This window comes from Cygnus olor, chromosome 1 (assembly GCF_009769625.2).
Source record: "Cygnus olor isolate bCygOlo1 chromosome 1, bCygOlo1.pri.v2, whole genome shotgun sequence".
NCBI lineage: Eukaryota > Metazoa > Chordata > Aves > Anseriformes > Anatidae > Cygnus > Cygnus olor.
Genome location: NC_049169.1, coordinates 198,109,000 through 198,123,041, shown reverse-complemented (window position 1 = coordinate 198,123,041; position 14,042 = coordinate 198,109,000). Strand labels below are relative to the sequence as shown.

At 42.5% G+C, this 14,042-nt stretch overlaps 1 protein-coding gene across 1 annotated transcript; it reads left to right on the top strand.

The window, feature by feature from the left end:
- Window positions 1-605: 605 nt before the first annotated feature.
- MED17 (mediator complex subunit 17) lies at window positions 606-13,739 on the top strand. The gene is made up of 12 exons (XM_040544235.1): window positions 606-893; window positions 1,055-1,221; window positions 1,579-1,798; window positions 5,564-5,700; window positions 5,808-5,892; window positions 6,982-7,134; window positions 7,678-7,808; window positions 8,824-9,008; window positions 9,543-9,680; window positions 10,684-10,801; window positions 12,086-12,245; window positions 13,050-13,739. The coding sequence occupies exons 1-12, from the start codon at window positions 662-664 to the stop codon at window positions 13,253-13,255; spliced, it is 1,932 nt and encodes a 643-aa protein (XP_040400169.1). The 5' UTR covers window positions 606-661; the 3' UTR covers window positions 13,256-13,739.
- The last annotated feature ends 303 nt before the right edge of the window (window positions 13,740-14,042 follow it).

Below are 14,042 nucleotides of genomic sequence, written 5' to 3'. Positions count from 1 at the left end.
CTGTGTTCAGTTTTGGGCCCCTCACCACAAGAAGGACATTGAGGCCCTGGAGCGTGTCCAGAGAATGGCTACAAAGCTGGAGAAGGGCCTGGAGCACAAGTCCTGTGAGGAGCGGCTGAGGGAACTGGGGTTGTTTGGTCTGAGGAAGAGGAGGCTCAGGACAGACCTTATTGCTCTCTACAGCTACCTGAAAGGAAGGTGTGGGGAGCTGGGGGTCAGCCTCTCCTCACAGATAACTAGTGATAGGACCAGAGGGGATGGCCTCAAGTTGTGCCAGGGGAGGTTCGGGTTGGAAATGAGGAGACATTTCTTCTCAGAAAGAGCAGTCAGGCATTGGGACGGGTTGCCCAGGGAGGTGGTGGGGTCACCGTCCCTGGGGGTGTTCAAGGAAAGGTTGGACGTGGTGCTGAGGGACATGGTTTAGTGGGTGACATTGGTGGTAGGGGGACGGTTGGACCGGATGATTTTGGGGGCTTTTCCGACCCCAAAGACTTTATGAGGGGCACCAGCGCTCCCCTCCCCTCACGAAGGGGGGAAGGGCGGTCCCTCCCGGCGCGCCCCGCCCCTCCCCTCCCCTCCCCGCCCCTCCCCTCCCGAGCGCGGTTTCGGCTCCGCCCGGTGGCAGAGGAGGAGGCGGAGGCGGTGGGGGGAGGCCTCCAAGATGGCGGGCGTGCCGGCCGTGCGCATCAGCATCGAGTCGGCGTGCGAGAAGCAGGTGCAGGAGGTGGGGCTGGATGGCAGCGAGACCTACCTGCAGCCCCTCTCCATGTCGCAGAACCTGGCCCGCCTGGCGCAGCGCATCGACTTCAGCCAGGGCTCCGGCTCCGAGGAGGACGAGCCGGGCTCCGCGGGCCGCGCCTGGGCCGAGCCGGGCGAGGCGGAGGATGAGGAAGGTGAGGGGCGGCCGGGCCCCGCCGTCGGGTGGCCGCCACCGAATTGCGGTGGGAGAGGGGCGAAAGGATCCGGGTCCCGCCTTGTTTTGCTGTGATTCGTGGAATGCGCTAACAGGGAGGCTTGCGCCTTTGTATCTTACAAGCCTTGCTTTCGTTTTTAGGGTTGGTGAAGTTCCAGCCGTCCCTCTGGCCTTGGGACTCAGTGAGGAACAACCTGAGAAGCGCCCTGACGGAGATGTGCGTGCTCTACGATGTCCTCAGCATCGTCAAGGATAAGAAGTTCATGACCCTCGATCCAGTCGTGCAGGATCCCCCTCCTCCCAAACAGGTACGTAGTAGCACCTTGTGTAGTTCATATGAGTCGATACCGAAGACTTTATTTCACTGAGGCTTTTTCACGTGTGTTACGTGCAAAATGTAGTAGAGCATTCCACATCACGTCCTGGTTTAGTGCTGTATGGGTGAGTGGGAAGGCCGAGAATGGGAGGCGAGGCTGATTTCAAAGGCCTCTTTGTCAGGGCTGTAAGTCACAGTGCTTCTTGTGCATGTTCAATACTGATGTGAAAGTGATTCTAAATCAGCTACTCAACATACAGCAAAAGCTGCTTATCAGTTGCTGTCAATTAGTTTTTACTAATAATAATTACAGGTGACTTAAAATACAACTTTTTTTTTTTCCTTTTAGAATCCGCAGTTCCTACAGTTGATTTCCAAAAAGAAGTCATTAGCTGGAGCAGCTCAAATCCTGCTGAAAGGAGCGGAAAGATTATCCAAATCAGTGGCAGAAAACCAGGAAAATAAGCGACAAAGAGACTTCAACTCTGAACTGTTGAGACTGAGACAACACTGGAAGCTGAGAAAAGTGGGCGACAAAATTCTTGGTGATCTGAGCTACAGAAGTGCAGGTATACAGTAGATTTTTTATTTATTTTATTGTTACCAAGAATGGAAACTTATATTTTACACAGTATTTTTAAACTGGAAAAATATAGGGGATATCTTTAATAATGAATAACAGTTAATAACAGATAATTATGTGACAAAATTACAAAAGGAGGAAACTTGATTTATTATCAGGGAAAACATCCTTAGGTAAGTGACCTTAAAGGCTGGCTGACTTTTAGTAAAGATTGCTTTGTAGAACAATTCTGTATTGGCAGTAAGGTTGATCAGTTGACGAGTAGATGCTGTAACTCTTTGGCTTTTGTCTACATTTGGTCTGTGAAGCATTTTAAAACATTGAGGAGTATCTTGTATTTTTCTCTGAACACTGATTCATTATTTCTGTTGTAACTTCTGAGAACTGATGCTGAGAATATGCATTATTACATGACTTTCAGTAAGAGGGGTTAACGAACCCAGAGTCTAGAGCTGGAATGAAGGAGTGAATGCAGAATAAATACAATTTGTAAATATAAAGCAGGCATCTGAGCTGGTTGTATTGGGCACCTGATGTAGTCAGTGAAGGAGAAGAAAGAAACTTAGGGCTATTCATCTTCTGTTAACGAAGAAGCTGTGTGTGTGACTCTTTTTGATGATTTATCTTGAAGAAGATGAAATGATCCCTGGATGTAACAGGGCTGCAAATGTGGACATCCGTCTCTATCGGTCTCACCCGAATGGCTGGCTGTATGGTTGCTTTTTACAGACCGAACCCAGTCATAGCTTTTAAACTGCAGGACAAACATAAGCAACATTGCTTTATAGCAGGTGTTGCACCTTTACTTGCTATCTTATTGTAGAATATTAGATATCACCCACTTGAGGGCTGAGATGCTGCTGTGCTGGAATGAGCTTTCTAAAGTACCTCTATTTTCAAAGATTTCATTAAGAAATTTGATTCAAGTGTGAACTGTGGAGCTCTAGAGTCTCGGAAAGATGTATTGTGAAACAGAGGTTTGGGCTTCCTTGTTTGCAGGAGATGCAGTATAGACTCAGGGCTGACACATCGTTGGCCTCAGAGAGATGTGGTGGGACAACTTGTGTGGTGTTAGAGATGGTTACAGGCTGTACAGGAGAGGGAGGCAGGGCAGAAGAAGTGGGTTAGCTCTGTACGTTAGGGAGTGCCTTGACTGCGTGGAGCTGGGCAGTGGAGATAAGTCTGGGTGAGAGTGAAGAGAAAGGCCAGTAAGGCAGATATCGTGGTGGGGGTCTGTTGTAGACCACCTAACCAGGGTGACGAGGTAGACAGAATACTCTGCAAGCAACTAGGAGAGGTCTCACGATTGCTAGCCCTCGCCCTCATGGGAGACTTCATCTTCCCAGATGTCTGCCGCAAATAAAGTACAGCGGGGAAGAAACAGTCTAGGAAATTCCTGGAGCGTATGGAGGATAACTTCTTGACACAAATGGTGAGGGAGCTAGCTAGGGAAGGTGCCCCACTTGACCTGCTGTTTGCAACCAGGGAAGGACTTGCGGGTGATGTGACGGTTGGAGGCTGTCTAGGGCACAGCAATCGCAGAATGATGAGGTTTTGATTCTTGGTGGAGATCACAGCAATTGCAAAATGAAGAGTTTTTGGTTCTTGGTGAAGGAAGGAAGGTGGTTAGCAGAACTGCTGCGTGGATTTCTAGAGGGGAGACTTGGGCCTATTTAGAGGCCTAGCTGACGGCCCTTTGGGGGAGGTGGCTCATAAGGGTAAAGGAGTCCAGGAAGGCTGGGCCTTGGAGAATGAAATCATAAAGGCCCAGAAGCAGGCCATCCTAATGTACCAAAACTGAAGTAGGTGAAGGAGAAGATAAGTCTGGATAAACGGAGAGTTTCTTGTGGAACTTAAGAAGAAAAAAGTTTGTCAGCTGTGGAAGAAGGGGCAGGCAAATGGGGAGGGCTCTAGAGCTGTTGTCAGGTTGTGCAGGGAGAAAAACAGGAAGGCCAAAGCCCAACTGGAACTCAAAAGGCAATCAAAATACTCATTATAAATACATCAACAGCAAAAGGAGGATTAAGGAGAATCTCCATCCTTTATTGGATACGAGGGGAAACTTAGTGGCGAAAGGATAAGGCTGAGAGACTTAAAGCCTTTTTTGCCTCTGTCTTTGTTGGTAAGGCCAATTGTTGTCAGGGTGCCCAGCCCCCTGAGCTGGGAGATGGTGACAGGGAGCGAGACGAAGCCTCTGTAACCCAGTGGGAAACTGCAAGAGACTTCCTCCATGTTGTGAATGTTCACAAGTTGATGGTCCAGCTGGGATTCATCCAAGGAGGAGCTGGCAGAAGTGCTCACCAAGCAGCTTTCAGTAACCTGCCAGCAGTCCCGGCTAACCAGGGAGGGCCCAGTTGACTGGAGTTCAGCAAAAATGACTTCAATCTATCAGAAGGGCAGGAAGGAGGATCCAGGGAATGACAGGCTGACCTTGGACACAGGGAAGGCTGTGGAGCTGAATCATCTGTGATGATTCACGTCACAGTGAATCTGAATCACATCAAGATCACGTTCAAATGAAATTCAAGATCACATCGCTGTGATCTTATCTTGAATGTCATTTTGCGGCACATAATGGACAACTGAGTGATCACAAGCAGCCAGCGTGGGTTTATGAAGGGCACGTGTTGCCTGACTAACCTGATCTCCTTCTATGACAAGATGATCTGCTTAGTAGATGAGGGAAAGGCTGTGGATGTCCTTTACCTCAGTTTTAGTAAAGTGTTTGACACTTTCCCATGGTATTTCCCTGTCTGCTCATGGCTTGGACAGGTGTGTGGTTTGTTGGCTGGATGGCCAGACTCAAGGAGCCGTAATGAATGGAGTTCAGTCCTGGTGGTGGCTGGTCACCGGTGGCATTCCCCAGGGCTCGGTGTCGGAGCCAGGTTTGTTTAGCATTTTAATGTAGATCTGGATGAGGGCATCAAATGTTCCCTCAGGAAATTTGCAGATGATGCCAGTTTAGGTGGGAGCGTTGATCTAATCGAGGGTAGGAAGGCTGTGCAGAGGGATTGGGATAGGTGGATCGATGGGCTGAGGCCAGTTGTGTGACATGCAACAAGGTGAGTGCTGGGTGCTGCTCCTGGGGCACCACAACCCCGTGCAGCGATATGGGCTTGGGGAAGAGAGGCTGGAAAGCTGCCTGGCAGAAAAAGGGCTTGGCTGTGCTGGTCGACAGCCGGTTGAACACGAGCCAGCGGTGTGTCAGATGTGCAAGAAAGCCAACGGCATCCTGGCTTGTATCACAACTAGTGTGGCCAGCAGGACTGGGGAGGTGATTGTCCTGTTGTACTTGGCACTGTTGAGGCCGCACCTCGAGTACTGTGTTCAGGTTTGGGCCCCTCACCACAAGAAGGACGTTGAATTGCTCCTGTGTGTGCAGAGAAAAGCAACAAAGCTGGTGAAGGGCCAAGGAACCAAGGGTTCTGAGGAGCGGCTGAGGGAGCTGGGGGTGTTTGGTCTGGAGAAGTGGAGGCTGAGGGGAGACCTCATCAGTCTCTACAACTGCCTGAAAGGAGGTTGCAGAAAAGAAGGGTGTTGGTCCCTTCACATTGGAACGGGCTGCCCAGGGAAGTGGAGTTCAGTCCTTGGAGGTATTTAAGAGACATGTGGACGTGGCACTAAGGGACGTGGTTTAGTGGTGGCACTCAGTAGGTCAGGGTGATGGTTGGACTTGGTGATGCTGAAGGTCTTTTCCAACCTGGATGATTCCATGTTTCTAATATGCATGTCTCTGTTCTTCCGTGATTAGGTTCCCTTTTTCTTCATCATGGCACGTTTGAGGTGATCAAGAACACTGATATTGACCTGGATAAAAAGATACCTGAGGATTACTGTCCTTTGGATGTTCAAATTCCAAGTGATTTAGAGGGATCAGCCTATATAAAGGTTTGCCAATATCTTTAGTAATTTAGCATGGGTTTTACATTTATTGTACATTTGCAACAAAGAACAAGCATTTAAAAAAAAAACTTTTCTTTTTCATCCCCTCATAGGTTTCTATTCAGAAACAAGCTCCAGACATTGGTGACCTTGGGACAGTCAATCTCTTTAAAAGACCCATGCCAAAATCAAAACCAGGTATAGATATGTTGTTTTCTGAGCACGTTATCAAGAAACTGGAAAATTCTTGCACAGAGCTTGAAAGAAGAGTGAACGAAAATATTCTAACTTAAACTGAAATTTTCTGCTTGGGCTTTGGAAACAGGACATTTTCAAAGTGTACTCCTTCCATGTTTTATACGTGTTTACGCAGTTTATGAAATAAAATCCCTAAATTTGTGTTTAAGTATACTGGAGTGCCTTGAGCATGTAACTGAAAGTACATCAAGATACCGTGGTTCAGCCACTTACAGCCCATTTATCTCAACTGAACTGAAGGACTGTTCACTCTTACTTTTGCCCCAAATGCATCGTTTGTTGCTGTGACTCATATATTTTCTCTGAATCTGAAAGGTGCTGGGCAGCATGTCTTAACTACTGACAGCTCACCTGGCAGCACCTTGGTTAATTTGATACACGCCAGTATCTGTAGCTGTAAACCTTTGGGATTATAAACTCTGTTGTTTAGGATAAGGAAAGAACTTGTTTCTGGCAGGGTTTTACTTCACCGTGGTCTGTGTGTTGCTTTGAACATATCTACATAATAGAGCATCATGTCTATTTCATACAGCATTCAGGCTACAGTATAGACCAGAATCTTCCAAGAATTTTAGGCCTATAAATCATTTGAAAGCACATATTTAAAATTATTTTGTTGGTTTGTTGCAGAGCGAGTTAAATAAAGCCAGAAGCTTCTTTAGAAGTAAATGGCAACTTAAGAAACTGAGGTTCACGAGCAGAATTCGTGAAAGATCTGGGAATATAATGGCAGTTACAGAAGGGACTAGCAATTTACAATATACGTATATGTGTATACGTACATATATACGTTCAATATACATATAAAACAAAGTAAAATTCAGTAGTGTTATCTAAAAGTGCTTGCTTAACAGATAAAACTTTGGAAAATACTCAGTTTGGATAGAAGATCCTAACTGCCTTGCTGCTATAGCGATTGCATTCAGGCCATGTCTCACAGCTACCGCAGAATATCTGATACCTGGAGGGAAAAAAAATAAAAGGTAACTTCTATTTACTCTTCTGAAAACATTAATTCATATTTTTAAGGTTCTCCACACTGGCAGACAAAATTGGAGACTGCACAGAACGTTCTCTTATGTAAAGAAATCTTTGCCCAGCTGTCACGAGAAGCTGTTCAAATTAAATCACAAATTCCTCACATTGTTGTGAAAAACCAGATCATCTCCCAGCCTTTCCCAGGTAGGATTATTTGCTTAAATACAGTCTGAAATTCTGTTTTTTGTTACTTAAAAAAAAAAAAAAAAAAAAAAAAAAAAGTGTGTTAATCTTGCTCCTCAAAGAATTTGAAAAAGAGTTTCCCAGAATTTTGCTTTCTAATTATAGTAAGACCGAACTAATACATTTTAGTTTGTAATTTACAAATATTTTACTGTATGGATTATGATTTGTTTCTGATTTGTTATTTTGTCAGTAGCATTTAACGTTGTCAACTATAACGATATGTGTACATAGCAGTTTGGAGCTGTGCGTGTCATTGCTCCTGGATTTCTTGCAGGTGAAACTTAAGACCTTAGCTAATGGGTTTTCAGAAGAACTAAGATTAAAAAGGGGTATACAAATAATTATATTTTATGGGGAATGTTTCTGTATCACTTGAACCTTTTTTTAAGAAAAAGATGGTGAATGTTGGTTGGTGAAGAATAAGAAGTTCTTAGCAGCAGGCTTGAGAACTTTTAGTATCCTTCATTTTTTATCTGCTTTTTTTTTAATCTGCTTGCACAGGTTTGCAGTTGTCTATTTCTCTGTGTCACTCTTCCAATGACAAAAAATCACAAAAGTCTGCTGCCGAAAAACAGAATCCAGAGGATCACCTCTATGTTCTGGAACATAATTTGCATCAACTTATCAGAGAGGTAATGTGTTTATGGTCAAGTATTGAAGAGTTTGGTGTTTTTTTTTTGGCTTTTGTTCAGGCTCGCACGTAGTACAACGGAAAGCCACTAGAGGCCAGTAAACTCCTATCCATTTGTGTGAGGCAGCCTGCAGTTCAGTTCTGGTACGCGTGGGTGATGAGGGAGTTGCAGTTATGCTTTCTTGGAACACTAGTTCTGGACTTAACCTTAGGCCTTGCTGCTTGCTTCAGAAAAGCTGTGCGAGGTCTTTTCAGTACAGCTCCTCAGTCTCCCTTTTTCCTTTGAGTCTGAGTGTTTGTCAAGTACTGGAATTGAGCATTGGTTCTGACCGTACTTCCGTTAGGAAAGAAGAATCAATTACTATAGTAACTTTGCTTTGTTTGAGGTCCACTGCTTGCTTCAGTGTTTTAGATTCTCATGTAATCAAGTGGAAGGACCTGGGGTAGGAGGTTGAGATGTGTTCCCCTCCTGAACAAATCAGACAAATCGCAGGTATCTAAGCGGTCATGAAACCATGTTCCTGAGAGTGTTCATATCCTTAGAGCATGGCTCCACAAGAGATGAAAGCATGCGGAACAGTCTGGTGTTTTTAAACACTGAGCTAAGGTACTTGAAGCTTTGGCTTAGTGCCCAGCTTTGTTGTGAATTTTGTTTCATGACTTTAAAATTTTTGTACCTCAGTTTTCATCTCTAAAATGCTTCCTTTAGTTTTAGACTGCAGACTTGTTAGTGGGAGCTACTGCTATACTACCAAATTTTTCTTAGCTGGTAACTTTTTTGTTTTAAATCAGTTTCTCCTTTCATCAAGGTTTGAAAGACGTGCCTAAACAGGGAGGCAAAGTGTGATTAGAAAGCTGTTTTTATATAAACCGCTGTCAAGCTTATGAAGTCAGAAAAGGTACACTTTGTGAAAGTATGTACACTTCTAAGACTCAATGTGAAACAGAATGTCGTAGTATACATACTGCTTCTTGCAGTTGCACTTTCTCTTACAACAGCTGTTGTTTGTTCGCAGTGTCACAAGCAAACCCTGAGCTCAACAGTGATGCCACATCCAGCTAGTGCACCTTTCGGCCATAAGAGAATGAGACTAGCAGGACCACAGGCTTTTGATAAAAATGAAATCAGTGCTTTACAGTCAAACGAAGGACTTTTGGAGAAGATAATAAAGCAGGCAAAACACATCTTTCTGAGACGCAGGTAGGTCACAGGCTATTCTTGTTAAAGTTGTGATAAAGTATATCTATGTAAAACACAATTGATCTTTTTTCAGTGTTCTTAAAACTAGCTGCTTCTTGATTCTTTATTTTGAAGTGCTAAGAACAGATAACATATCAAGTATGAGTAAACACTTAACTAGTTTAAAAAAAAATAATCAGATTTCTGAGATCTGTGGCAGCTGTAATGTAGGCTGCTGATAGTTGTCTCTACTTTCCTTATACTACATAAATCCTTTTTAGTATTCTTTGCTGTGCAGTAGCTGATACTGAGGAATACCACTTCAGTATTTCTCCAGAATACGTGTGAAATTGCGTAAACAAGTGCGCTTCATTTGCGCCTGAATGGTGCTGAAATACAACTTTCATCTGCATGGCTCTGGCAAGCTTTTTGTGTGGCACAAAGAAAATCAAACTCATAACCTACTCATTTCCTTTTTTAAAAAAAAAAAACAAACAAAAAAACCCACAAGAACTGGCAAGGTTATTTTGGGTGGAATGTGTCTTTCTCTTCTAGAACTGCTCGAACCATTGACAGTCTGGCTAGCCGCATTGAGGATCCTCAGATTCAGGCACACTGGTCAAACATAAATGATGTTTATGAATCCAGTGTTAAAGTTCTAATAACTTCTCAAGGATATGAACAGATATGCAAGTAAGTATGAAAATGCCTGAATCTTTCTAGTTGTAAATTGATGCTGCAATGGCAGAGAGTATTCAAGTTCTGCTTTACAGGTTTAAGGCAGAAAACAGAATTTGTCTTAAGACAGAAAACTAGAAAACAGTTTTTTGTATAGAAGTAATTTATTTTTCTGAGTGATGGGGAGGAGCAACCACCGTAAGAAAGCTCTCACCCACTTTACAATGCATTTAATGAAGAAACTTAGTAAATTGTTAACTTATTAAGCAGAGTTTCTTTCAAGGGAGGAATTGAAACAGAAAGTGGTCATTGAGGAGGATTTAGGTCAGATGGAGATAGCTGAGTATGAAGTATTTCTGTATGTGCTGGATTCTAAACTTCCAATTTGGTCGTGGAGAGCTGGTTGCTGCTCAGTCCTAGCTTGGTTACATAGGAACTGAAATGTGAAGCTCATGCAATTTATGCTGTTATTACATTGACATTGAAATATGAGACATCACGTTCCAGAAACGAATGTCTACATGCTGACCAGCAGCAAATTAACTACATGGACAAGTGGACGGACTAGTTGCTTTAGCACCATTTTCCCATTTTGAGCAGTCCTTTCTGGCTGCTTCCACGCCGCGGAGCAGGTTGTGGTCACTGGTACAATTTGCAGTCTCGGTTCCAGAGACACCTGCTGCTCAAGACTTAGGTAGAACAGTAACCATCATTTTCCCATGCACCTCTGGAAGGAAGCTTGGGAGGGAGCTGTGAGGCACCTGAGGAGGTTCCTTGACCTGAACAAGCAGTGGACTGGCTCTGGGAGCACGCCATGCCCTGCAGTATAGAGGGAGGTGTTGAGGTGAATGATGAAATTGAGATATTTTGAGTTGCTGTTCTATTCTATGGGCTCTGCACCGTCCTCACGTTAGAGTTCTTATAAATTAAGAGGAGGGATTCTGTGTTCTACAGCAAGCTTCCTGTTTTCAGAAGTGTTGTAATACATTTTGAATAAACATGCATCTTGTCTTCAAAGATCCATCCAACTACAACTGAACATTGGAGTTGAGCAAATCAGAGTAGTGCACAGAGATGGAAGAGTTATTACCTTGTCCCATCAGGAGCAAGAACTGCAGGATTTCCTTTTATCTCAGGTAGAGTTGTATACGTTATTCTTCTATTTCTAGTAGCGTGTTGGGGAAGAGGAGAAGTGAAAATCCCACATTTATCTTTGTAAAAAAAAAAAGTATTAGAAAACTTGAAATAAAGGTATTGCAAATAGGAAGGTGGATGACTTTTTTTTAAAAGTATGTTTACGTAGTGACTTTAGCAACTGATATTAAATAGGATGCCAGTTTTTACAAAGGTCACCAGCAGTAATGTTTTAACACTCCCAATGAAATGCATTTGTTTATGCTACTCATTATCAGTGCGCTAAGATTTTTGCTGACTTCAGAACAAGCAAGCAAGAGTCATAGCAGACTATAAGGTAGGTATTCAATATATGAAGCTTGCTCTAACCAAATCCAATTTAGAGTAGAGATTTTAATGAATCCACAATTACTGTCATTTCAGCGCTGTCTTGTTCATGTTTGCTTTGCAGCAGCCATTACTAAATCAGCTGATATTTGAACCGTGGTTTCTTAATTGTGTGGAGCAAGCTGCTGGTTTTGTTCAGAAGTGGCAGTCTCGCTAATATGCATTATAAATAGCCAAAATACAGGCCTTTAATAACAATGGTTGGCCTGTTGCAGTTACATGAAACTCCGCGACACAAAAGAAAACAAGTTGAAACAGGTTCTGCTGACGGTATCTATTTTTGATCAAGTGTTTTCAGGCTTTTTCAGAGAACTGCTAACAGTGCTAGGCTCTTCCTTGGAATGAGCATTAAATTTTCATACGGAAAAACTTAAGTTTCCAATCTTCTAAGTTGTTAAAGCTCAATGCTTAAAGCACTTGAACACTAATGGAGATAATCATGCCCAAGAACCTCAGCTCTTATTTATTTGAGTTTGCCATAATACTTATTTGCACAGATATTTTAGTTATTTTAGAGCAGAGGTCTCATCTCCTGACCAAGAAAAAATTTTTCAATATCCTGTTCATAACACTTTAGTTAGGTGTTAATTGAAAGCAGTACTTTAAAAAAAAAAAAAAAAAAGCATATAAGCCCATATACCTATGAAAAATTCATCTGCAGAGTGTACTTAATACAGTGGTCTCTGTCTGCAAAGGACATTATCAGTAGTGCTTTCTTCAAGTTAGACTTACATAGCATATTTAAAAAAAGTTCCTCCAAAACTTGAGAACATAAGATAAAAGTCGCTTTTATAAATAGCTACTGTCCAGCAGCAGAAGAAAAAGCTTGGTAAAACCAGTATTCAGTTAATTCTGTGGCGTGCAAATATTGATGAGAAGATGAACTTGTTATCTCTCAGATGTCACAGCACCAAGTACATGCGGTTCAGCAGCTTGCAAAAGTTATGGGATGGCACGTGCTGAGTTTCAGTAACCATGTTGGTCTGGGGCCCGTGGAGAGTATTGGCAATGCATCAGCGATAACTGTAGCATCACCAAATGGAGACTACGCCATTTCAGGTAATATTTTCCTATTCCAAATGTATACAAAATTCTTAAATGTGTTCTAAAGGGTTTTTAAGTCTTTTTCTAAAGCCAGTTTCTGGGATTTATAGAATAATGCCAATTTACAGCAAAATATTCTAGAAACAATCTCTTGTACATGGAATTGACACCTAAACAGAATTAGTATATTAATAATAATAAATGTCTTTTTTACTGTGAGGGTGGTCAGGCCCTGAAACAGGTTGCCCAGATATGTTGTGGAGTCCCCATCCTTGGAAATACTCAAAACCTGACTGGAAATTGTCAAAAATCCCTCATCCACACAAAGAGAACACCACCGATCTCACAGAGTTTTGCGATTAAAAGCAACAGAAATCCTTACTTTTATAATCCTTACTTTTATAGATGCATTTCAAGAGATTTAGAATATACTTTTTTGAATGGAGTGGTGAAGAATACATCAAAGATAAGAACTAGAGAGGGGAAAAAAAAAACTTGGTGTTCTTGACACTTCTACAGAAAAGAGATGCATGTGTGAGGGTTTTTTTCTTGTTTTTCTGTTTTGTTTTGGTCAAATGTTTTCCTGATTTGGTGTAGCCAAGAGCATGCAGTGCTAACATAACAGAAGTAATAGAGAAGTGGGAAAACAGAGAAAGCAAATCCAAAGAGGAAAAACTCTATAAAAAAAAAAAAAAGGTAGTTTTTTTCAGCATATTTGGAATTGTCTAGGCAGTAACGTATAGCGTGCATGAGGAAGGATATTTAACGTGAGGAATTTCTAAAGTATAAAAATACTCATAAAATCTCTGTTCTTCACAGTACGTAACGGTCCTGAAAGTGGCAGCAAAGTTATGGTTCAGTTTCCACGGAGTCAGTGCAAGGATCTCCCCAAAGGCGATGTACTGCAGGATAACAAGTGGAATCATCTTCGAGGGCCCTTCAAGGAAGTCCAGTGGAATAAAATGGAAGGGCGTAACTTTGTGTATAAAATGGAGCTCCTCATGGCAGCCCTAACTCCATGCTAATAGTCCATCAGTCTGTCCGTGGGGGCTTGGAATCAGCGCTGTGCTGCAAAAGTTTGCTGCCCACGCAACAAAGGGAAACAGAGCCTATGGGGCAATACAAGAAAACAAAAATTTATTTCCTGTACAGATCCGTGTATTGTAGCGTTTATAATAAATTGTTTTCAATGATACAGAGGATATGACTTTTGAAAAAGTTCTTTTCAGCTGTACCTTTGCATATTGCTCTACCTAGATTAATTAGATATGTTAATGTTTTTTCGTTTAAAAATATGAAATTCAGTAGGCCTGTGCTGTATGAAAGGTGCCTGCTCAAAGTGATACCCTTTTCTTCCCAGACTCTACTTTTTCTGAATTGATTTTTGCAAATCTTTCTGAAAGAGGAAAATTCTGAGTAAGTTGTGCAATCAATAAGCCTTTTAGTGACCTAGATCACACACACACACACACACACACACACACAAAAAAATAAAATTCAAGTAACCAGTCTTCACTGTGTGATGTTTTTGGGTTGGGGGTTGATGGTGTACATCAGTTGTACAGTGATGTGGCCTCTGGGTCAACTGTTTTGTTTCTTTTTGAGAGATACATCAGTGATTTAGGTTGAGAACACTACAAAGCCATGGCTTCTGATGAGTGTATGCTGTATATGTTACTTTGCAATCAACAGAAGTTGCAAGCAGGCATGTAGAGGAACAACTCTTTATCTGCATGTAAAATTCTCCTGACTGAACTTGTGTGTATTTTTTTTGGGAGGCGGTGTAAATTCACGTCTGAGAATAGAGCAGGA

Excerpts from the sequence above, each read along its gene's own strand:
- MED17 (XM_040544235.1), top strand. The coding sequence starts at position 662 with ATGGCGGGCGTGCCGGCCGTGCGCATCAGCATCGAGTCGGCGTGCGAG. Across the intron at positions 5,701-5,807 it reads AGGGATCAGCCTATATAAAG|GTTTCTATTCAGAAACAAGC; the intron begins GTTTGCCAATAT and ends ATCCCCTCATAG. Across the intron at positions 9,681-10,683 it reads GGATATGAACAGATATGCAA|ATCCATCCAACTACAACTGA; the intron begins GTAAGTATGAAA and ends TTGTCTTCAAAG.